Below are 24,139 nucleotides of genomic sequence, written 5' to 3' on the forward strand. Positions count from 1 at the left end.
CAGAAACTCATAAATGGAATCAATTCGTGACTCTCCCAGGAACAAGCCACTTACCGATACCATTTCTAAGGGAAAGAGTCCTCTATTTTTTTCACACCTTACCAGTAAAAGTATTTTGTAAGTAATTTACCCGCCACATGGTTTGCAATAAAACCAAAGGAATAGACATTCAAAAGCCCCCTACTTCTTTTGTGCTTTCCAGATAATCTTCAGTTTCACATTAGTCCTTCATTCAACACATGTTTGTTAAGTACTTACTTGCTGCTAGGCATTGGGAGCTTACCAATGACCAAGACGGATAATGCCTCTTAGTATATATTCTCATTAGGGAGATACAGTCTCAACAAGTAAGTCACACGTGTGGCAAGTTTTCAGAGAGAGGGAGAAGTAGCTGATGCAATGGGGCGGTAGCCTGAAGGAACCGAACATCATCTGGGAGGCCATGGCGTTTGAGGTGAGGTCTGATGGGTGTAGCAAATAAGAGAAGGATTGTTGCAGGGCACAAAGACACTGAGGAGGAAGCGAAGGTCCCATGCATTGTGGGAACCAGAAGTTCATTGTGACTCGGGTAAATGTCAGACTAAAATAGGGATAGAGCTAGGGAGCAGCTAGTCTGGAGCCTGATCATGAAGCAACTTGCCCATGGTTATGGTATCTAAGGGTTTGCCAAGGGGCATTATCAAAATTAATTTAGCTGGAGAAGGGAAGAGAGGTCCCCGAGAGACCAGCTACTGTTACCGGCTGACGTTGTGTTTGTAGTCTGATTTTGAAGCTTTGGGCCACCATCGGAAGGCAAGACTTATTTTGTCTAATGGTTTTTGTTCGCATAGACCAAAAAAGCACCATGCTCTGACGTGTTCAAGAACTGTAAAACACCGATCTGCCGTGCCTTCTACCGACTTCTTTCATCAGCCACTCCCCAATGGCTCAGAACTTGACATCCACTTTGGGGTTTATTTCAGATAATTTTATCACCTAGTAGGACATCCTCCTCCTTTCCAGTTCATGCCTTGAAAACACAGCTGACAATTAACATACCCTGCTGTCCAAAGCAGCCCTTCAGAAGCTTTTTCAGAAGAAGAAGAAGAAAAAAAATAAGCATCCAAAGTTAACCATTCCCCTTTAAATTCTTTGGTAGACAGATGAACACAAGACAGACATGGTATTTTCTTCAGACCGTCAGGTGCTAAGTGACGAGGTCACAGAACTGACAGCCATGAAAGAAAGACGTAATGAAGACACGTGGGGCTCCAAACATGAGATAATTGTTCTGAAATTAAAAGTCAGAGATGCTGCCCTAACCTCCAAACCACTTGCAGGGAGACGCCGGTCACCAGAAAGTGAGAGGGAGAGGGAGGATTGTGAAGCCCAGGCTAACAGAAATGCGGGCTAGTTACTGGCCATTTGTTGAGCCTCAGTTGTTTCATCTGTTGAGTGGGGGTGCTAGGGCCTATGTCTGGGAGCGGATGAGATGAGTAGAACCATGATGAGCAGGGGCGCCTGGGTGGCTCAGTCGGTTAAGCATCCGACTTCGGTTCAGGTCATGAGTTCGAGCTTCCCATCGGGCTCTGTGCTGACAGCTCAGAGCCCAGAGCCTGCATCGGATTCTGTGTGTGTGTCTCTCTCTGCCCTTCCCCCACTTGTGCTCTGTCTCCCTCTCTCTCTGTCTCAAAATAAGTAAACATTTTATTTTATTTTTTTTTTTAAGTAAACATTTTAAAATTAAAAAAAAAAAAAAAAAAGAACTATAGTGAGCAGTCTCCTGGCACATTGTGGCAGCTCAGTAAATACCCCTTCTTAGTCTTACCTTCAGCCTACACCTGTAAGAAGGTTCACCTGATCTAGCACTTTCAACCATTTTCTCACCTGTTTAGTCCTTGGCTTATTAACCATTTCTCCTAAGCAACCCAAATCACTACTCAGAACAGGATCAACCAAGACTCTCCTGTAGCTTCTATTTCGGCACATTCTTATACTCAAAACTTGGATTCATCAGAGATGTTTTCCATTAAGTTTAGTGTATTTTAGCATTTAGTGTTTTGTTTTAATTCTTCCAGAATTTTTCTTTCACACATAGCCTCTAGAATACCTATGAATCAAAATATTCAGTTAACCAGACTTGAATAACCCATCCCCTGTGCATATTTTAGGTCGAATCAGGTTTATTTCGTTATGCAACTAGGTTACTTGTCCGTCCAGTTCTGTCCCTTACTGGAGTATCATTCTGGACAGATTAATTAACCTCTGGCCTTAGCTTACTGACCTATAAAATGGGAATAATAATGAGAGTTAAATTATGCGACGTTGTTAGAGTTAAGTGAGAAAATGTTATATACCGGGGATGAGGTAAGCATCTGATACTTGTTAGCTTTTGTTATTATTGTGGTTATTACTGTGGTTACGTCACTGAGTGCTGAGTACTAGAACCAATCACTTGATCTGCTACCATGTTTTCTATGACTGCTTTTTGTAAACTATTAAGCTAGGAGTTGTAAAGATAGGAAGATCTTCTTTTGAAGACCCTATCTCTTGTTGTCTGGAAGTTGCTATCTAGAGGGCATGCGACAGAAGGAACGTTTGAGATTTTTCTGGTCCAGCGTTTCCAGTGTTGTACTAGAATCTTCTCCGTTCCTACCTGCTGGGCACAGCCACTTCTCCACATCTCTTCGCAGCTCTGCGTTCAGTGATGCCCCATCGGGAGCTTGAAACTGACCATGGTCAAATCGTTTGCACCACAGAATTGGCAAAGGCTACCAAACAGCGTGGTGTCTGCCTCCCTCTTTTTCCTCTTCCTCCTCCTCCCTCTTCCTTTCTACTAACGTATCCCTGAGTGTTTCCCAAGCACAGGAGATACACCACCTGGTACCTGAGATGATATTAGACACCACAAAAACGCCACATGAAATAGCACCAATCCCATTGTAAGAGAATTATCCCCTCTTTAATTTTCTTCTCATGTTTATCTTTATATCAAGGAGAAAGTTTCCAGTGAGTGATAATCTGCCTCTCACACTTCCCTAAAATATCACATATTCGTGTGTAACAAAGAGAAAGAACAAGCAGGCCTTGGGTTCAGCACCCCCTACAGGCAACCGTGTCTGCCTAGAATGTCGTCATTTTATTTTTGTGTTTTGTGTACTTTTACTCTTACCTCCTTCTCCTCTTGATTTTATCTTACTGCTGATTTTCTGTGTATGGCAGTGATACCCATCTTCTCTTTATAATTAAGTCTTTAAAAAGTGAGCCAATTTAAAGAAGAAATTAAGTACATAAGAAAATATAGTACAGGGGCGCCTGGGTGGCGCAGTCGGTTGGGCGTCCGACTTCAGCCAGGTCACGATCTCGCGGTCCGTGAGTTCAAGCCCTGCGTCGGGCTCTGGGCTGATGGCTCAGAGCCTGGAGCCTGTTTCAGATTCTGTGTCTCCCTCTCTCTCTGCCCCTCCCCCGTTCACACTCTGTCTCTCTCTGTCCCAAAAATAAATAAACGTTGAAAAAAAAAATTTTTTTTTAAAATAAAAAAAAAAGAAAATATAGTACAGACGCCACATGGGCCGTAGCCAAAATCAGGACAGCGGTGTTGGTGCCAGAAGTTTGGGAACTTGTGATACCTTCTCGCTGCCCTATTTTGCAGCTGTGTAAACTGAGACCAGAGAAGGAAAACGACTTGAACCTCTGGTTTAGACACAAAACCCGTGCATTGTTTTCGCCCACTCTTTACCTGAGATGAGGACAAAGCAGAAAAAAACAAATTCTCCGCTGTATAGCGGACCTACAGCGACTGACAGGTTGTCACTGGCAGTGGTGATATAAACAACGTGTGCCCTCAAGTTCAGGCTGAGGCTGCTAGGGGAGAAGCGGAGGACATCAGGCCGCCAGGTGATCCCCTCGTGCAGAAACATGACTGTTGCATCATGACAGCACGGCCCTCATTTGCTTAGCACCAAGGTCGGGCAGAAGCCAGGGACACAGGTGAGGTATGGTCCTTCCTGTCTTCTAGCTTGCACTCCGTTGGGCCTTTTAGTGTTCCAAAGGCAGAGCAAAACCCAAAAATGCCAGAGGTGGGCAGAGGCCCCTACTTACCATCAAATAAAAAGAAGTCTTTGTAGCTGTTTGGAGATTTTATTTTATTTATTATTTTTTTTCAGTACAGGGCTTGAACTCATGAGATCATGACCTGAGCTGAGATCAAGAGTCGGATGCTCAACCAACACAGCAGCCCAGGTTCCCCCTTGCTTGGAGATTTTATAAAATTGAAATTTTCTGATTTATACTTCCAAGTTTCTCCTAAACTGAGAGCATGCCAAGTAAATAGACAAATGGAAAAGCAGGACAGCCTCGTTAAGAGGTCAGACTCTGGGGTCCAAGGAAGCCACGTGATACTTCCAGCTTTGTGTCTTTTAGGAAGCTGTTAAACCTCTCTGAGCCTCAGTTTCCTCTTCCATAAATGATAATCACCATCCTGCCCTCCGTTGTCAGGGTTAATTACTTATAAATTGCTTAGCCTTATGCCAGGCAAATAATAAATAAGCATGCAACCATTGCTAAGTCTTAGTAGCATTAAAAGGGAGGGCTTGAAGGAGGCCCTGAGCCTTGCCGAAATCCTCTCTGGGAATGAAGGATTGGGACAGAAATGAGGGAAACTGGAAGGAAAAACATGTCTACTTCAATAGGGCATCTGTTCGGAAGCCCCAGGGGGGAAGAGAGATGAGAACATACACTTCCTGGACCCAGTCTCGGAGCACAGTACCCTGAGCAACAGGAGATCCGAACAATTCTCGTTAATGAGGGCTGCGGCTCTTAATCAGCGCATGAAACAGAATGCTTTTGCTTAATAGAGATCACTTCCCTGCCTCTTGCCCAACTCCCCAGCAGTGCCAGCAGCTCTTTGTTTAATGAAAGGTAGGGACTTTGAGTAGTGTGGTGGGATGGGCTGTAGGAGGCATTATTAGCCTCATTACTATGATAATAGTTTAATCACAATCAATATTTATGAACATGCACAGAAGCCGTGCAATCAACCAGCAGCCCTACAATTTGAGGTTTTCGTGATCTTGCCTACGGACGCTTTCCAGGAAAGCCTGGGCCCTCTCCCACCTTCCTCCAGCCCCACAGAGGTCCTCAGAGGTCATTTCAGAATATGCATGATGGTTACACGATAGTGATGTATGAGGTCTTGTGCAGGGTAACAGGTGAATATCAGCATTATAGGACGTTGCTTGCTTTTTGAAGCACCTCCACTGTCATCATCTGGATTTTATCTTCAGACTTCGGTAAGCTATCCTGTGAATAACGTAGGGCAACATAGGGGGCGGCATAATATAGTAGCGGATCCTTTGAAGTTAGACCCACCGGGGTTCAGATCCTAGTTCTATTACTTCTTACCTGTGTTCCGCGAGGAGAGCAGTTTAACTACTCTGAGCCACAGTTCCTTCATTTGTATGATGAGAAGTCGGGTTGTGATAAGAATTGAATAAGGTGGTGTCAGGCATTCAGTCATTGGTAAATACATCCATATTTTTGTATATGACCATGTATATCGGGTATTAGGTATTTCTATGTTGTCTGAGAAAACTAAACAGTGGCTTTTCCCAAACTCACAGAGCCAGTATTTGAGATCGCAAGAGAGTCCAGACTTGGACTCCAGTATTCACTTTCTGTTATCTGAAAATTTTTTCAAACACTGGTTCCATTTATAAGGAGCAGAGGGAAACCTTATTTTTAAACATTTCAGTGTTTCACTCTTTTCTTTTAAATTTTTTTTTTTCAACGTTTATTTATTTTTGGGACAGAGAGAGACAGAGCATGAACGGGGGAGGGGCAGAGAGAGAGGGAGACACAGAATCGGAAACAGGCTCCAGGCTCTGAGCCATCAGCCCAGAGCCCGACGCGGGGCTCGAACTCCCGGACCGCGAGATCGTGACCTGGCTGAAGTCGGACGCTTAACCGACTGCGCCACCCAGGCGCCCCTCACTCTTTTCTTTTAAATGCACGCTTTTCTGAGCAACGTCCACCCGGTAAGCTACCCATAAAGAATTGTGGGTGTCACAGTTCCCACATCTGTAAAAACAGCACTTATAAACTCAGGCCCTTTTAAAAAGGAAAGTAAGGGAAGATGGCCTCACGACGTATGTGCCTCTCTGTGGCGTTTACATGGCGCTTAGGTGCGCACAGCACTTCATAATTGGCCAGAAACACCCTTGATCTTCGGCCAGCAGAGAAGGTGTTTCATCCCCTTGGTGACACAGCTCGGGAATCCATCATGCTGTCTATGATTCCAGATATATTTCAAGGGTCATACTTTCCTCCAGTCCTTAGAAAATGTTGTAAGGGGCTTTCACCATGATTGTCACTTGGCCCCAAGCAGGAGCCACTGAGGTTTGCTCAAATGCTCACCCGCACACAGAGTCCCAGTACATCCACCCACTGGTACATTCTGTCTCCCCCAGGCAGTCAGTCCCTCGGTTGGCACTAACAATGTATTCATCTTCCCAAGATGCACTTAGAGCATCCAGATTATGTATGGGGGGGAGGGGGAGGGGTTGCTAGGTTTTGCTTTTTTTTTGCCTTTGCTTTTTTTTTCCTTTAACCCGGAATCCCGTTCCCGTCAACCAAAGACCTTGAAGAAGTTACTCTAGAGGAGACAAATTCCTCCTGCAAAATGCCATTCGCCACCAGAATGTTGAAAATCCTACCACTCGTTTTGTTCTTGTTTCAGGAATTTTTTATAGAAGAAATACATAGAGGGTTAAAAATGAAGTAGTACAGTCACTCATAGTAATATCTTTTTTTTAAAGAAACAACAGTTCTCTGTCCTACCCCTTTGCAGCCTTAATCCCTGACCCCAGAAGAGCCCCTTGAAACAATTTTCTTTTTATCCTCATAGCTCCAAGTACTGTTCTCACATTGCTGTTTCTTGGTTTAGTGGTCTGAGAGATTATTTGACTCCCTACTATAGATGGGGCTTTTGCTCACTTTGTTATTTTACACCCCGCCCCCTCCCTCTTCCTGTCATGGTTTTTGTTAATATTGCCATTCCTCTCTTGACATCTTGATAACTTTATTTTTTTTTTAATTTTTTTTTCAACGTTTATTTATTTTTGGGACAGAGAGAGACAGAGCATGAACGGGGGAGGAGCAGAGAGAGAGGGAGACACAGAATCGGAAACAGGCTCCAGGCTCTGAGCCATCAGCCCAGAGCCTGACGCGGGGCTTGAACTCACGGACCGCGAGATCGTGACCTGGCTGAAGTCGGACGCTTAACCGACTGCGCCACCCAGGCGCCCCTTGACATCTTGATAACTTTAAATAATACCCACCTACTTTTAATTCCTGTTTCATCCACCCAAGGAGGCTGTTGACACCAGTGCTGTTTTCCTTCCCCTGCTTCCTCTTCCAACTGATCTCCTGTCCTCTTGTCAACTTAGGCTTGAATGGCACATCTCTTCATTCTTAACATTTAAAAATGTAATAACCTTTATTATTATGAATGTCTCTTGAGTCTCTCAGTACCGTCGAATCGAACTTTCTGCAGTGGTGGAAATATTCTGTATCTTAACTGCTTTGATTCAGCAGCCCCTGGCTACACGTGGCTCATGAAATGTGGCTAGTACAACTACGAAGTTGAATTTTTAATTGTATTTTGTTCGAATTCATTTACATTTTTGTGACGTTTATTCATTTATTTTGAGATAAAGAGACAGCGTGAGGAGGGGAGGGGTGGAGGGAGAGGGTGAGAGAGAAAATCCCAAGCAGGCTGTGCACTGGCAGCACAGAGCCTGACGAGGGGCTCAGACCCATGAGCTGTGAGATCATGACCTGAGCCGAAATCAAGAGTCGGACACTCAACTGACTGAGCCACCCAGGTGCCCCAAAGTCATTTAAATTTAAATAGCCACATGTAGCTATTGGATAATGCAGGGCCAGAGCAAGCTTAATAGACAAATATAATTACTGAGAACCAGCTGGTTTTTTCAGCAGGAAGGATAATAATGGCAGACACATAATTCTTATTTACTATGCCCTGGGAACTGATCTGCCAACTCAGTTAAAAACCCAACAGCTCTATGAAAAGTAGTATTATCCCCATTTTATAGATGAGGGATGCAAGCCATGGAAAAGTCAAGGACCTTGTCTAGTAAGGAGAAGAACTAGAATTTGGCCCCATGTGACCCAACTCCAAAGTCTGTGCTTTCAACCACTTCCCTCTACTGCCTCTGCTCCCCTCTAGAAACCCCCATATCTTTTCCCAGCTGTCTCCAATCTGCTGATCAATGATGTGGTCACAGCTTCTCCCACATCACTGGCCTGAACGATGCTTCTCATGGGGCCATATGCGTTTAGATGTCAACCCTTCTGACTGCATTTCTGCCTCAAAAAAGAAAATGAAAACCGGAAGCTGAGGAAGGACATGGGCAAATGTCGGGACTCAGGGTAGGTTCACAGAGGGGCTTACTCTTTGGCCACAGAAAGGTTGTTCCTTTGGGCTGTTCATTCCAGCAGTAGCAGTCTAGGAGCTAGCATACCCTGAGTGTTTGCCGCAACTTTGTATTGTGCCTCTTTATGCATATTATCTTTGTGAATCCTCCCCACAGCCCAAAGTGATGCAGATGAAGAGGGCTGCAGGCAGAGGGTGCTGGGAATATCACATTGGATGAAGAACGCAGAAAACAGGGTCTGGCACAGGGTGGATACTTAGCACAAGCTACCTATGGTAATCCTTTTATCTCTTTGCCAAGTCTACCCACTGGGCCATGCTATATTCTCTGGTACTTGTGTGGGTGGTCTTTATGTATCTCAACTACTTTTCCTTTTCCAGGGTACTATATTTTTCCTGGAGCCTCATGTCCAGAGCTCTTATTAATACTACAATATTAATAAGCCCCTTGTTTTACTACTAGAGTATTTACAACTTTTTCAAGGTGTGGGAAGTACTTCTATCCCACATTCTTCCTAGAACCAACCTGCCTTGTACCATCTGAAAGACATATTTTTTAATTCTAGAAGGAGTCAAAAGAAAATCCGGGGCGCCTGGGTGGCGCAGTCGGTTAAGCGTCCGACTTCAGCCAGGTCACGATCTCGCGGTCCGTGAGTTCGAGCCCCGCGTCGGGCTCTGGGCTGATGGCTCAGAGCCTGGAGCCTGTTTCCGATTCTGTGTCTCCCTCTCTCTCTGCCCCTCCCCCGTTCATGCTCTGTCTCTCTCTGTCCCAAAAATAAATAAACGTTGAAAAAAAAAATTAAAAAAAAAAAAAAAAAAAAAGAAAATCCTCAGCCTGGCACCCTATTATGATAAATAAGGACCTGAGGTTAGGCAAGTAGCTGACATCAGTCAACTAGTTAATGGTCACATTAAGATTAGGCATTTACATTTTGTGATTCTTTTCCCGCCTCCATTCCATTATCTCTCACTTAAGCGTGTTCTAGTCCAGAGGTCTGAAAACCTCTCAAAAGGACAAAATAGTAAGTAGTTTTTACTTTATAGGCCATGTGGTCTCAGTCACAGCTGCTCAGCCTGTGCCCCTGTAGCATGAAAGCAGCTATTGATAAGATATAAATGAGTGGGTGTGGCTGTGGTCCAATAAAACTTTATTTACAGACATTGAAATGTCAATTTCCTGTAAGTTTCACATTTCAGGAACTATTATTCTTCTTTGGATTTTCTTTCAACCACTAAAGAATGTGAAAACCATTCCTAGCTCATGGGCCACATAAAAACAAGCAACAGGCTAGATTTGGCCCACAGGCCATAGTTTGCCAGCTTTAGTCTATAAGCTATGGATGGGAACACACTTGGCATAGTCAACTCCCAGCTAACCACAAGTGAATTAAACACTACTACCAATAATAGCTAATGATTATTGAGCTCTTACCCTGTACCAGGCACTGTTGACTTGACATGTTAACAGGTTCAACCTCAGAAGAACCCCCTGAATTGTTATTGCTATCCTCATCTTGCAGATGAGATTATAGAAGCCATAGAAGGTTTCATAATTTTTCCCAAGGTCATTGAACTAATAAGTGATAGAGCATAATCGAACCAAGATCTACGTGACCCAAAGCCTCTACACGTTCCACAAAATAGGCTCTCCTTTTCCCCGATCCAGGGTTGGTCAGTAGGTAAGAAGTGGTTTTAGAATGACACATCCTTTTCCGAACAGCAACAACTTGATATAATGAAAGGGCTCTGCACTTTATAACCAGATTTGGGCTTGTACTCCAGCTCCACCAGTTACGGGTTCACCTCTTGAGAATTGCTTAACCATGTCAAGCCTCAGCATCCTTCTATTAAGCAGGGATGGTGAAATGGGCCTGCCTGGGTTCTACAGTGATGACTGAGCTAATTATTCATAAGGTGCCTGGTACAGTACCCCACCCATATGTGCTCAACAAATATCACTAAGTATCAAGTGAAAATCAGGTTAGTCATTAATGTGTTTATAGCCAGGAGAGCCAGAAATACCCACATCCTGTCCTAGACCATCAGGGACCACCCCACAGCATCCTCCAGGGAAATACATGCAATGGATAAAGGTAGGGGAATATGAGATAAAGGACCACCTTATTAAGTTTTGGTTGTCTACTGCTGCATAACCAACTGCGCCAGAATTAGTGGCTTAAGACAATCACTTTCTTTTGCTCACAATTTGTGGATTAGGAATCCGGGAAGAGCTCAGCTAGGAGATTCTGTGGTTCATGTGGCTTTGACTGGGGTCGCTCGTTGGGCTGCATTCAGCAGGTGGCTATGCTGGGCTGGGGCTGGATAGCTGACAATTTGATGTGTCTTCATACTACTTCTTTCTACCTATATGGATCTCATCCTGCCAACCTTTTCCAAATGGCTTGGGCTTCTTGCAGCATGGTGGTGTCAGGGGGGTCACACTGTGGCAGCTGACTTTCAAGAGTAAGGCAGTAGAGGCTGCCAGCCCTTTTCAGGACTTGGCTTGAAACTGGCATGGTGTCATCTCCATCATGTTCTGTTGGTCAGAGCAGTCACAGGCTAAGCCAGCCCAGACTCAAGGGGGTAGAGGAAGAGACTCCACTTTTCAGTGAGGAAATGGTATGTCCATAGAGGGAGCAAAATAAATGATGGCAAGCTTCTTTGCGAACAAGCAACCACATTGTGAACTGGGCTTTGGGTCCGCATTCCAATGCAGAGAAGTCTAGAGAGAGTCACTCTCTTCTCCTGGGATCTCCTTCTAGGAGGAAGAAATAGAATCAGAAAGAGGGTCTAGGCACTGAGCCAGCAGAGAAGAGAAGTAAGACAGCCAGGCCTCTTACTGCAACGTAGGTCACACCCTCTCACCTGAAGCACTTAATTTAAGTGTGCAGATATATGGCTAGCTAGGAAACATACCTCAGAGCAGTGCCCTAGAACCTGACCAATCAAATCAGCCCCTTTGGAGGCGGAAGGAAAAGAGAGTGTAAAAATAATAGCCAACATTTACTGAACGCACACTACATGCCAGGTCCTGTGCAGAGGTTTTTGCATACATTAACCCATTTAATCCTTAACATGTACTAAACACATCTATACAGAACAAATGCTTAGACTAGTTCCCTGTACATGTTAAATGCTTTTAAAATCTGTCTTTGTTTATTAATAATTCATCCAACCACCCCATCTGGAGGTATTATTATCGCTCTCTCTCTATTCTAATGGGGAAGCTGATGCTTAGAGAAGTTAATTACCTGCCACACAACTGGTGGTGAACAGAACCAGACGCCAGTCTCTGTGTCGGACTCATGCCCCCTCACTCTTCACTCCTGCACCAGACTGCCCGTGCTACACAGGAACAAGAGACCCTTTCAGCTCTTTGCACAGAGGCAACAAATACCAGTTCCTTTTGAATTGATGGCGCCTGCCTACAATTTTCTTCAATGTCCTTTAAGACGGTTGTAACTTAACCACCAACTGCAAGAAAATACTAGAAACCTCTATCCTGGGTTCTAAGAACAGAGGGCCATACCCAGAAGTTCATGCATTCAACACATTTTTATCAATCCCCTGCCATATATCAGGCAGTGTAGGTACTGGAGAGAGAGAGAGACAGAGGTCCTTGCTTTCCATAGACATGAGGATGGTGATAGATGATAAAATTCAACCTGAGAGACGTGATCATTTTCTGGATGGTGGTGGCCCTATGTAACATTTTTACACACTGAACTGCCTCAACTTGCAAAAAATAATAATAATACTCCAGATCTCTAATGATCGCCTGGATTAGAGAAATGGAGAAAGGTACAAGACAAGCAAAGTTTTCTTTACAACAGTAATCTCAAAAGCCAAATGTTGAAGTCAATGTTGCTAGCCCCTTGAAGCGATGCTGTGGTTGGCAGTTTCTAGGCAAAGGCAGAGAAATCAGCTCGAAGCGCTTGTGAAGTCAAACAAGCCAGGGTAGCGTCAGCTTGTGCAGAGAATAAATCATTTCCTTGGTGGGTGTTTTCTTAAGAGACCATGGGGAGAAAGGAGGGCTCAGGCAGTCACTAATGCAGTGGTATCTGTTCAGATTTCTTTTTTCTTCCATCTTTGAATCTTACCCACCAGATTTCTGTTTGCAAAAAGGGCCTAATCCACTTTTTTTTTTTTTTTTGTCTGTGCATTGATTTAATAGTATCAAACCCTGAGGTCCTCGTGGTCTGCACCTGGGTTGCTTTTTCCCCTAATGAAGCAAGAGAAGTGGTTTAAGCCCCCACGGTGCTCCCTATCAAAGCCACACAATGATTAACTCAGGTCCCCTTATTAGGACGGGGCAGAAGAAAATCCCTTAGTCATCAGCATTGTGAAAATCCCAGGATGGTGAATGTTCAATGAAAAGATTACCTTGGGCACCTGAAAAATAATGGAAGAGCTCAATAGAGAAACCATTAAGCCTGTCTACACACGCTAAGTCAGGTGGAGGGTCGAGGCAATTAGCTGGGACATTCAGGCCAGGGAAACCGTTTTGGACCTTCTGTCCTGAGTCAGTGCAGATAATTATTCAAATCCCTCATACATTGTTCCCAGAGAAGCATTTTATGTTGTGTCTACACCCACACGCACACAAAACAAGACTTCGATATGACTGGTCAGTGAAGGTGGTTTAATATTTGTTTGGTTTATTTTACTGAATAATGGGTAGCTGAGGAGATGGGAGGTCTCAAGCTTTAACTTCTTTTTTTTTTAAATTTTTTTCAACGTTTATTTATTTTTGGGACAGAGAGAGATAGAGCATGAATGGGGGAGGGGGCAGAGAGAGAGGGAGACACAGAATCGGAAACAGGCTCCAGGCTCTGAGCCATCAGCCCAGCGCCTGACGCGGGGCTCGAACTCACGGACCGCGAGATCGTGACCTGGCTGAAGTCGGACGCTTAACCGACTGCGCCACCCAGGCACCCCTCAAGCTTTAACTTCTTAGCTGTACGACTTTAAGCCAAGTTCATCTGTCTGGGCCTTGGTTTCTTCAATCGTAAAACGGAATAATTAATAGGACCCCCTTGAAGTTTTGTCATGAGGATTCAGTATAACAAATGTGGTATCCCTGACTCATTGCCTGGCAAGTCATAAGCACTCTGAAATGTTACTTATAGTTACTAGTTGTTGGATGGACATGACTCATTCTGTGTTTGGAGGGATTGTGCACTTAGACATCCTCTAAGAAAGGGGCCAGGAATCATGGAGCAAATGCCTTCTGATGGAGCACAGCCCCTGACCTGGTGCCTTGTACATAGTAAGTGTTCCTTGCTTCGGGCATATGAGAACATGAACAAGTTGTTCACTGACAGCTTGTCTCCCTCAGCCTCTGGTTCCTGAGGTCTCCCTCAGCCTCTCTTACCTTGTGTTTCTTTTTCTGACCTCCCACCCCAGAACTGGGAAAGTCTATCTGGGCGGTCAGGGGCGAGAGTGTGGGTGCCCATGGTACTGCTGGAGAAGGCGTATTCTTCGTGCCATCTGACCATCAGGATTTCAGGAAATGAGATCTGGCTGAAGTCACAGTTCTTGCCTCTCCCTTGAGGGCAGTTGAGTGCCTGCTTAGAAAAGGTGCCAGACCGGTCTGTGGGGCAAACCCCTCCCCCCCCCCCACCTTATCTCCTGCGTCCCAGAGCACCTGGGGACCCGGCTTGGTCCTGGAGAGCTGTAGGTGTGTGTTATTGAATATAAGTGAGCGCCCTGGCCTGGGAAGCTGCCTTCTTACTCGTGCATCAACTCAGCCATCCTGAGTTAGGGAACAGATCTTTGCTGTGTGTCTCAAGGTTTTCTCTTGTACATAGGATGGTCACTAAATTGGCAGAAAGTATACCAGACTGTGAGTCAGCCCAGATACCTGCTGGTAACCTGGGGAGATGCCAGCATCCTTTTTATGGCAAGAAATGGCCCACGGGCTAGGGGTCAGGGGTGAAACTGTCATCACCATCACCAGAACAAGGTGCATGCACTCCATCTGTACTAATAAGCTAGTATTTGCAGTAACCACTAAGAAAAGTCACCTTCAATAGCTTCTACCCCATGCCAATACTGTTCTACACTCTTAGATGGATTATCTCATTCAATCCATACAGTATCCCTTTGAGTACTATTAGGAGCGCCCCATCTGCAGAGAAGGCTCAGAGACGTTAAATAACTTGCCCAAAGTCACAAGCTAGAAAATGGCAAAGCCAGACTTCTGACCCCACCAATCCCGAATTCATCCTCTTAGCCACTTCACTGGGAAGATTTCTTCTGAAGTTAAAAAAGAGGGGCACCTGGGTGGCTCAGCCAGTGAAGTGTCTGACTCTTGGTTTCAGCTCAGGTTATGATCCAACGGTTTGTGAGTTTGAGCCCCGTAGTGGGCTCTGCGCTGAGAGCTCGGACCCTGCTTGGGATCCCCTCCCTCTCTCTCTGCTCACACGCTCTCACGTTTTCTCTCAAGATAAATAAACTTAAAAAATATTTAAAGGTAAAGAAGAAAAAATTGTACACACACCGATAGACACACACATACACGTTTTAGAACCGCTGATGGGAAAACATACAGAATGACAAAATTCTATGAAATAGGTAGTACTTTTAAAGAAACGCGTATTCATTAAAATCCTATCTACATATAATGGAAAAGTGTCTTGTGTACATTGTAAGGCCTGTTGTTTATTTAATCTAGAGGCAGCGTCTGGTGATCACTTGAATTTTTCCGACCCTTGGCAACAATTCTGAAGCCCTCATGAGCTGGGAGGATCTGGTCCTTCCTCTCGGAACGTAGCTGGCAAAAACATATTCTACGGATACTGAAAATAAATGTGATGTTTAAAGGCAGCGCTGTTGACGGTAGGCAGGAGTGGGTTCAGGAACCAGAGCTCTGATCCTCGCTTTGCCAATTTATTCGCTCTGCTATACCTCAGCATCTACTATAAAAAGATAGAACTGATGAAAGCTTCCTACCTCTTAAGGAGACTAGAGTCAGAACAGGAAGCAGCCTTAGATGTAACCTGTCACAAGGGGAAGGCTCACATCCAGAGCACCCTATATAGCCTCCGCTTGAGCTGCTCGACCGTCAGAGACGACCAGTGCTTGGATGGACTGAGAGAGCTGTTTGAACCTTCTCTGGGGGCCCTTCATTCTACTCATCCATCCTGATTCCATGCTCTGGAACCACCATGAAAAAGCTTAGTTTTTCTACATGGATGCTCCGTAATTAAGGCCACATTAGCCCTCCCTTTCTAGGCAAGATGTCTCTGCTTTCACTTTCCTTATAGAAGGCTCTCCTGGATCCTTACCGTCAACCTCCTTCTTTTTATTTTTTAACTTTTTTTAAAAAATATTTATTTTTGAGAGACAGAGAGACAGAGTGTGAGTGGGGGAGGGGCAGAGAGAGAGGGAGACAGGATCTGAAGCAGGCTCCAGGCTCTGAGCTATCAGCACAGAGCCCACTGTGGGGCTCAGACTCACCAACCGTAAGATCATGACCTGAGCCGAAGTCAAACACTCAACCGACTGAGCCAGCCAGGCGCCCCTCGTCAACCTCCTTCTTAAAGTTCAGTGGCCAGAACCAAAAACGATACACCAAAACAATACTCTAAATAATAATAGGACCACAGTTTGCTCTGAGCTGTTTTTTTTCCTATCACTATGGGATGGGAGGGAGATCTACAAGACAAGGTATAAGTCAGCAGTTATCTGATGAAAAACTGAAGGCTGCTGTGTGTAGGAGAGTGGATGGTTTTCATTCATGACGTACAGCTTGCCTTATCTTCCCGAACTGCCTCAAAAGGAATAGAATTTGACTGGTGTCATTCTCTGGATCGAAACTGCATGTTAGTGGTAAATGGAGAGTAGGCGTGTTTAAAGGTTGATCATTTCAGCTGTAGCAAAACTCTTACCAACTGCCAAGCACTGACTCCACAGAGCAAAAGAGGCAGTTTCCAGCTGAGAAGAATGATTTTACCAGCACCTGCCCCAACCACTGATGCTTGAGTCCCTCAGACATTTCTACAATGGGTGAGGAGATCGGGAGTTCCAAACAGAAAATTGGGAGTTCAGGAGACCACATGTGAGTCCTGCCATCTCTGCCTTCTGGCCTAGATTATGAGCAAATAAGTTCTGAGGGTTTGGGTGCTCTGAATCGTAAAATAGAGATGCTTCCTAGCCCTCATTCTGCAGAGTGGCTGAAAGAAGACACTGTCCATGAATGTGTTTTGCCAAGTGAAAAACATCGCATAAGTGTTAGGTATTGTAGCTGAGGGAGACTTGAAAGAAAGGAAAACCAACTTTTTGCCCAAACTAAATTCTACATCCAGAATGGACAGGAGAAATTTGGTTTGGGGGATCATTTAGTAGAAACATTAGTTGTGCAAAATCTGGAAAGCTTTCCTGATATTGCTTTTTTTTTAAATGTGTATTTATTCTTGATAGAGAGAAAGAAACAGAGCATGAGTGGGAGAGGGGCAGAGAGAGAGGGAGACACAGAATCCGAAGCAGGCTCCAGGCTCCGAGCTGTCAGCACAGAGCCCCACGCGGGGCTCGAACTCACGAACCACGAGATTATGACCTGAGCCGAAGTCGGACGCCCAACCGACTGAGCCACCCAGGTGTTCAGATGCATTGCCCTCTCAAGAATTAACTCATCGATGTGTGTGGTCAGCCCTTTAAAGTTTCTGAAACACTTTCTCATATGTTTTTTCACTGGGTCGGGCTCTCAACCCTGCAAAGAACACAGAATCATCATCACCCAGTTCTAGAGACCAAGTCTGTGGGACTTGACATGACTGTCTCAGGGTCAACTAGTTTTGCCACTTTGAGAATTGTCCACTCTTACTCCTGGGCTCTTGCCAACCTACCTTGTTGGTTCGCTGGCTTTTCTCCCTTGGGAGGTGGTATTTTGAAAAGGAGCCTTGAGAAAAGAGCAATTGGGGAAAATGCTCCCCTGGACACTTTACTGGGCGACATGTGGGTAGAAGCTGTGATTCCTGATAGTGGCCTCAGCCAAGTGACAAGAGGAAGCCCTACCTGTGATGTGAAAGACGTCCTAACTGTTGTGTGTGCATCCGTCTTTGTAGTTTCCAATAAGACTCAAAACCCTCTCTGACCCCAAACGTAGCCCCCTGGTCTCACCTGTGCCTCGAGGAACAAGAGCCAAGTCAAAAGGAAATAAGTCCCTTGGGCTTTACTCCTCCAACCTCGCCATTCTTGACTTCCCACAGCACGCAGAGCCCCCCCCCCAAGATGTGCTTATGAATTGATCACCTTCCCTACCATTCGTTCCATGCCTACTACGTCCCAGAACCTTGTGTACATTGACCTTTAGATCACCCGCTAAAGTAAGTATCTATTAGCATCTCTGCCTTTGGCCGATGTGGTACCTAAGGCTCAGAGAGACGAAGTAATTTGCTGAAGGTCACACAGCTCGTAAGTCGTAGAGCTGGGATTTGAACCCACACCCGACTCCAGATTCCATGCTCTCAGATATATACCGCACTCTCTCCCCAAAAACTGAAAATAAATTCCATAACCACTTCCTGCTCTTCCTGTCTGGGGTTTTTAGTATTTAAAACCAGGAGACAGAACGACAGCCTTGGGACAGGCTTTGAGAGGTTCTGGTACTCTCTCAACCCCACCCACAGACACCTGTCACCCTCTGGGTTAAGGATGCCCGCCCACCACACCGCGTCCTCTTTAAGACTCTTAACTGAAACTCAAGGGTTCCATTAGGACAAACCCGTGGCCACAGGACAAAAAGACCCAAAATACAGGAAGTAACAGCGGCCTTAGTTGCTTTTCTAGACTAGCCAGCCCTCCACTAATCAGTTTCAGTTTAGCTAGTTACTTTTCTACTTTTTAAAGGGACAGAGGAGCATGCAGAATTCCCACAACAGCCACAGGATCCTAATCAGTAAATATTTGCTTGCCTTTTCTTTTTTCTTTTCTTTTCCTTTCATCTCTTTTCATTTCTTTTCTTTCTTTCCTTGTTCTTTTCTTCCCTTTTTCTTTTTTCTTTCTTTTTCCCTTTCTTCCTGTCTCCCTTCCTTTCCTCTCCCTTTTGCCTGCCTTTCTTCCCTCTTTTCTCTCTCCCTCTCTCTTTTCTCTCTTTCTCTCCAAAGCGGTAGCTACAGCTTGGGAAAGAGAATAGACATCACATTTTATTTTTTAGTACCTTTCTGTGTTTCCTGGTCAGCTCCGTGTGCCAGTGTATTGTATTAACTGATGGTGACACAGCACTGAGCTGTGGACAATGAAGCATAAACACCAACCTCACTTCTGCCCTCTTCTTTCCTCCTTAGGTGAAGGCAGCTTCCAAATATGTGGATGTACCTGTGAGTATTCGAAAATTGCTTTTGTGTGTGTGTGTGTGTGCACGCATGTGTATGTGTTTGCTTTCGTGAGAAATTGAATGATGCTGTTTTCATTAGTTGCTACTAAATTGTATATCTCTGACTTGAATCACCAGAAAGAGAGAAGCCAAGAGTATTTCATGGTAAAACTTTTTTTTTAGATGAAAAGAGGGTATCGTTTCTTTCATCCAGAAGACAGATCCTGTTTGAGAGTAAACCCAGTGGCCTTTCGTTTCATTTTCCTGGGTTTCTCTGGTACAGGTCATTCTCTATCGGCCTACTCCCCTCCCCTCCTGTATGCACACCTTGGGAGTCTCCGTGAGCTAGAAATTTGCACAAGGGTACCAGTATTTTTTTTTAAACAAATAAATTCTGAATTTGTTCATTTTGGGGTCAATTCTGCAATTGTTTTAAGGAAATCTTACAGAACTGCTTATAATTAGTGCAGACCTCATTAATGAAGAGAGCTCTCAAAGTTCACAGATAAAGCACTTGTGGTTGCCCAAAATTTACATTTAAATTGAGGTTAAGTACTACACATGAACGCTGGAGTGTGGGATTACCTGTGATAAGTCAGGATACATTTATCGACAGACTTTGCCCTGCCTATTAGCAAAATAAAATTGGAGAGATTTAAATATATTCCAATAAAGGGGAAAAGAAAATGATTCTGTTTCTCCATTTCTAACAAAAGAGGTGTGAGTCTATTATAAAATATTAAATTTAGAGAGCTTATCTCAACAGCCACCAAGGGTCTTGTACTGAACGTTTCTCATTCTGAACGTGGTTAAGTGCCCTCCTTGTTCAAATACTTATTTGTTAAAATTTGTTTTTTTCTAAAAGGATTTATATTAACATTTAAATTCATTTCCCCAGGAAGCTAAGTGTGTAATCGTTTATTGGCTTATTTCGCAAAGGATGGCAAAATGGAAAATTGGAGTGAATCTAGCATTAGCATACATTTTGTTTGTTTAATGAGAGAATGTACAATCAATAATTATGCTTTGAATTTATATAATACTTCTCATCGAGGGACCTCACACTCCTTCACGTAGAGAGTCTTTATAATGGAGAAGAGAAAAAGCTCACACACAACCGCAGCCAGGAGAGGCGTTAAGTAATTTATTTTTCCAAGCCCCAAAGTATAAACTTTCAGTTCACAGGGAGCGAACGACTCAAATTCTCTGGGCCTATTTCTCCACCCTTAAAAGAGAGGTAATAATACCCAAGTCACAGGTTTGCTGTGCAGATTAAATGACACACATATATGGAACTCTCAGCACTATACCTGGCACTCCCTAGACATTTGAGCAGCAGGAGCAGAGCCCCTGGGCAGGCAGATAAGGGGGTGCTCGCGCTGTATTGCACAGGGGAGCAGGGAGAGAGGATGAATTTGCTGACAGCAGTCCTGACCTGCACGGTCTGCAGCCCTAATAGAAATTGAAATTCTAGGCACCCAGCCTGAAGATCTGGTGTCTATAGGCCCCCAAGTCAAGGGGCGATCTCCCCGGCGAGGTTTAAACAGGTGCCCAGCAGGCAAGCTCCAAATACCCAGAGAAACTTGACCCGGCAATCATCGCTATCACCGGAAGTTATTGGGGAGGTCAAATTATTTTGGGGAGGGGGTCCAAAAAGTCAAACATCAGTGATTTCATGTGGTTTCCACCTAATTCCTACAGACCAGGTTTAGATTTATTGTAAAGCTAAGGGGGGGAAAAAAAGGCTCTACATCTACACGAAAGGGAACAAAAGTGAATTAGCAGAATTTGCACCCTCTAGGGAGACAGAAGAAAATGATGCAACGTGTTCCAAACTGTGGTACATTTGCCACTGCTGATACATAATATAATAATAATTGCAATTGCAGCCAAGCCTCATAAAGCATTCCCTGTGTGCTAAGCACTGTTCTAAGGTAAGCACTTCAAATGTTTAAAGATGAGGAAGCTGAGGCGCAGAGATGGTCATTTGCTCAGGGTCCCACTGCTGGTAAGTGGCAGAGCTGAGATTTAAACCAGTCCCCTTAAACACTATGCCATCTGCAAGATGATTTTAGTTCGTGCATAGACCGACATCTTTATTGGGATAATTGAGTAATTATTTAAGGAGTATTAGAAAAAAATGTGGTTAGCACATCAAACCCATGATTTCACCAGTTGTTATGGCTCAGGACAAGGATACCCTTTAAAATCAAGTTGATTAACATCTATTTTTATAGCACATAATATCATAGCAAGAATATTGTGTTTTAGTAAATAAACAATGTTATGGAAAATAATAGCACAGAATACACAGGCGTACTGTCTGTGCATGTTTACATATGGTCAATTACAGTAATCGTGTGCTTTTCCAAACAACCCTATGGGAGGGGAATGGGATCACCCTGCTTCACAGGTGAGGAAAGTGAGGCACAGGGAGGTTAAGAGCAAGTCCAGCATCACCTGCTAGTAAATCAGGGCGTGAGGGTTTAAGTGCCAGCAGTTTGACTCCCGAAAGCCTGCTAGCCCTGCCTTCCAGGAGTCAGTTGTGTGCATGTTTTTCCAACTCTGCCTTCAGTCGGGGCACATGGGTAGCTTGAACTCAGCCAAGGAGGGAATAGTTACACCGTGGAGATTGGCAGGCGTAACCAGTCAAGGTTTGCTGTTTTGTTCTGTTGTTTCTGTCTTCTGTTTTGAAGAGCCAGTGTCCTGGCACAGTGTCCTCACCCCCAGAATGTGCAGCGTTAATACTTGGCAGTGTTTGGGGAGGGGGGTTGTCTTTTGTTTTTTTTAAGTAGAGATTTCAGGCCCCTTGTGTCCAGAGATTCTGCTTCAATAGTTCGCAGGGGGGGGGGGGGGGGGGAGGGGTGCGGAGCCTGGAAATCTCTTTCCAAAGAGCTGATCTGGGAGAGTGCAGGTTTGGGAACCAGTAGGCTAAACCCATGAGTCTGGACCTTGGCTACGTATTGGAAACACCTGGGGAGCCCTTACGAGCATTAGCGCCAGGTTGCTTGCCAAATTAAAACAATTTCTGGAGTGAGGGGTCTTGGTGATAGTATTGCCCAAAGCTCCCCAGATCCTTCTCATTTGCAGCCAGGGTTAAGACCTCTGGGTGAAATCATCTTCCGAGGTGTTTCTGGCTCTGAAGTCTCCGAGTTCATCTGTGTTGCCCTGTGAGGTTTTTGGCACATGGTTTATTGGTTTAGTTCCTTGTGGGGACTAGTAGTTAGTTACATTAGAGATCTGTCTCTTAATTATCCGCACTAATGGAGAGAAGTGCTGTTACCAGTCATTCAAAACATTGCGTAATCCCCAGAGCCTATCTCTTTGTCTTAGATGTAGTATTTGACCCTTCCGAATATACATGACAGATTTGCATTTCTAATTAGGGCTTGCTTAAGTTACTGAAAATTTGAATTTGTTTTCAAGCTCAGAAGTACCTGGTAGGGGCAAGCTATGATTAAAATGTCCTATTTTTCCTAAGCCACAGAGTGGCTTCTTCACAAATGATACCTTCCACAGGTGGAGGGAGTCAACTATACAGAGATTGTTTGTTTTATACGTTTGCTAAAATCTCCATCCTCGGCCTGTCCAAGCCATATTTGAAATAAACAATGTACGAGATACTAAACACCATCATCTGAAGCTTTCCCCACTGTGTTTAGAAAGCAGTATGGTATAGGGGCGCCTGGGTGGCTCAGTCAAGCGGCCTCATGGTTTGTTGGTTTGAGCCCCTCATCTGGCCCTGTGCTGACAGCTCAGAGCCGGGAGCCTGCTTCAGATTCTGTGTCTCCCTCTCTCTCTGCCCTTCCCCACACTCGTGCTGTGTCTCTGTCTCTCAAAGGTGAATAAATGTTAAAAAAAAAAAAAAAAAAAAGGAAAGAAAGGAAAGGAAAGCAATATGGTATAAAGCCTCATTTATCTAATAGCATCAGTCATTTAGCCAAGAATATTTTCCATGTCCAACTGCAAGTTAGCTTGTCTGTGAACAGTCTTTCTTTTAACCATTTTGGTTGGAAATCTACCTAGACTTCATTACACATCCTTCTCTGCCTGTGTCAACAGAAAACTGTACTTCAACCCTCCCTCAATGACAAAGGATCAACACTGTGACGGTCTTTCCCCCGTAGCCACGTAGTGACCTGCTACCCACAGGGCCTCCAGAGGTATAGAGGTGGCTTACCTCTGCCCTTGATAGTCCCAGACCCCAGTGGTTGCTGGGTCTACCTGTCTGGTGCTGCAGTTTGCTAAGGGCGTCAGGAAAAGTGACGGCACTCTGTTATCAGCCCACCCGTTTCGAACAGTTGCCCCTTCCTGGTCCACTGAAGGAAGGGAGACAAACTTGTTGGCTTTGGATGTAAAGCTGGTGAGAAAGGAAGAAGGTGGTGAGTGGAGGCCTGGGGACTGTATCGTAAGAACACTGTATACATTGGCACACAGAGACTGTATCGTCTTTCTTTGGATGTTGGTTTCTCTCAAGCCCCGTTTTTCTTCTTGGTTCCAAAGTAGATTCCAAAGGTGGGTAAGGCTATGAAGTGATACAATATTGTGGGGCAGGGTGGGGGAACAGAGTCATAGTGGCTCATGTTTGTATATCAATTTATGGCTCTTATGGTATCTTGACCTACATTATTTTAGAACAACCCTTGAAGGTAAGTAGGAGAGCTACTATTAATCCCATTTTACAGATGGTGTAACTAAGACCCAGAGAAATTTAAATGATGTTCGCAAGTTCCAGTTGGTGGGGGAATATAATAAAAATCCAGGTAGTGTGACTAACGAGCTCAAAAAAAAAAAAAAAAAAAAGATGTGGGGAAGGGGCTTATCCATTCACGGGTTTGTTCATTCAGCATATATTTACTGAGCACCTACTCTGTGCCAGGCATCATTCTGTGTGCTGAGGATACAATAGAAAATAGATCAAATAAAGCCCCTATATTTGTGGAGTTATGTTCTAGTGAGAGCAAACAAGCAGATATATAGTAAATGTCAGCTATTGGTACACGTGATGAAGAAAAAGAAGGGTCAAAAGGTAGAGAACCATGGAGCTTTTTAACTACCTAGGTAAGATAAACCACCCTGATTTTTTTTTTTTTTTTTTTGGTCAAAGTTTTTAAAACTTAAATGAAACGCCCTTTGACGACAGCAAATTTTGTGGAAAGAGGAGTGGGTGAAAATAACCATCTTATAGGTTACTAACGTTGCCGGTTACTAACAGGGCTGCTGAATTGAGCTTTGAATCTTAGCTCTGAGGTGGCTGCATGAGTCCAGGAAAAGGCCATATCTGCCTCCAGGATCACCAGGGAAGAAATGGAAACAATACTAATAAGTTTCTCAAGTCCCCCCAAGTAGGGGGGTCCCCATCCCTACTGAGAATGCCCTTTGATGTG

At 44.4% G+C, this 24,139-nt stretch overlaps 1 protein-coding gene across 29 annotated transcripts in view; it reads left to right on the forward strand.

The window, feature by feature from the left end:
• The window catches only part of CADPS (calcium dependent secretion activator), a 481,928-nt gene that overhangs the window by 416,474 nt on the left and 41,315 nt on the right, over positions 1 to 24,139 (forward strand). For all 29 annotated transcript variants that reach the window (XM_086697709.1, XM_086697711.1, XM_086697714.1 and 26 more), the window contains one exon: positions 18,724 to 18,756. In XM_086697709.1, the coding sequence (XP_086553835.1) occupies positions 18,724 to 18,756 (33 nt within the window). The remainder of the gene's footprint in view (positions 1 to 18,723; positions 18,757 to 24,139) is intronic.

The sequence above is a fragment of the Puma concolor genome, chromosome A2 (assembly GCF_028749965.1).
Source record: "Puma concolor isolate L17-30 chromosome A2, mPumCon1.1.hap2, whole genome shotgun sequence".
Lineage (NCBI taxonomy): Eukaryota > Metazoa > Chordata > Mammalia > Carnivora > Felidae > Puma > Puma concolor.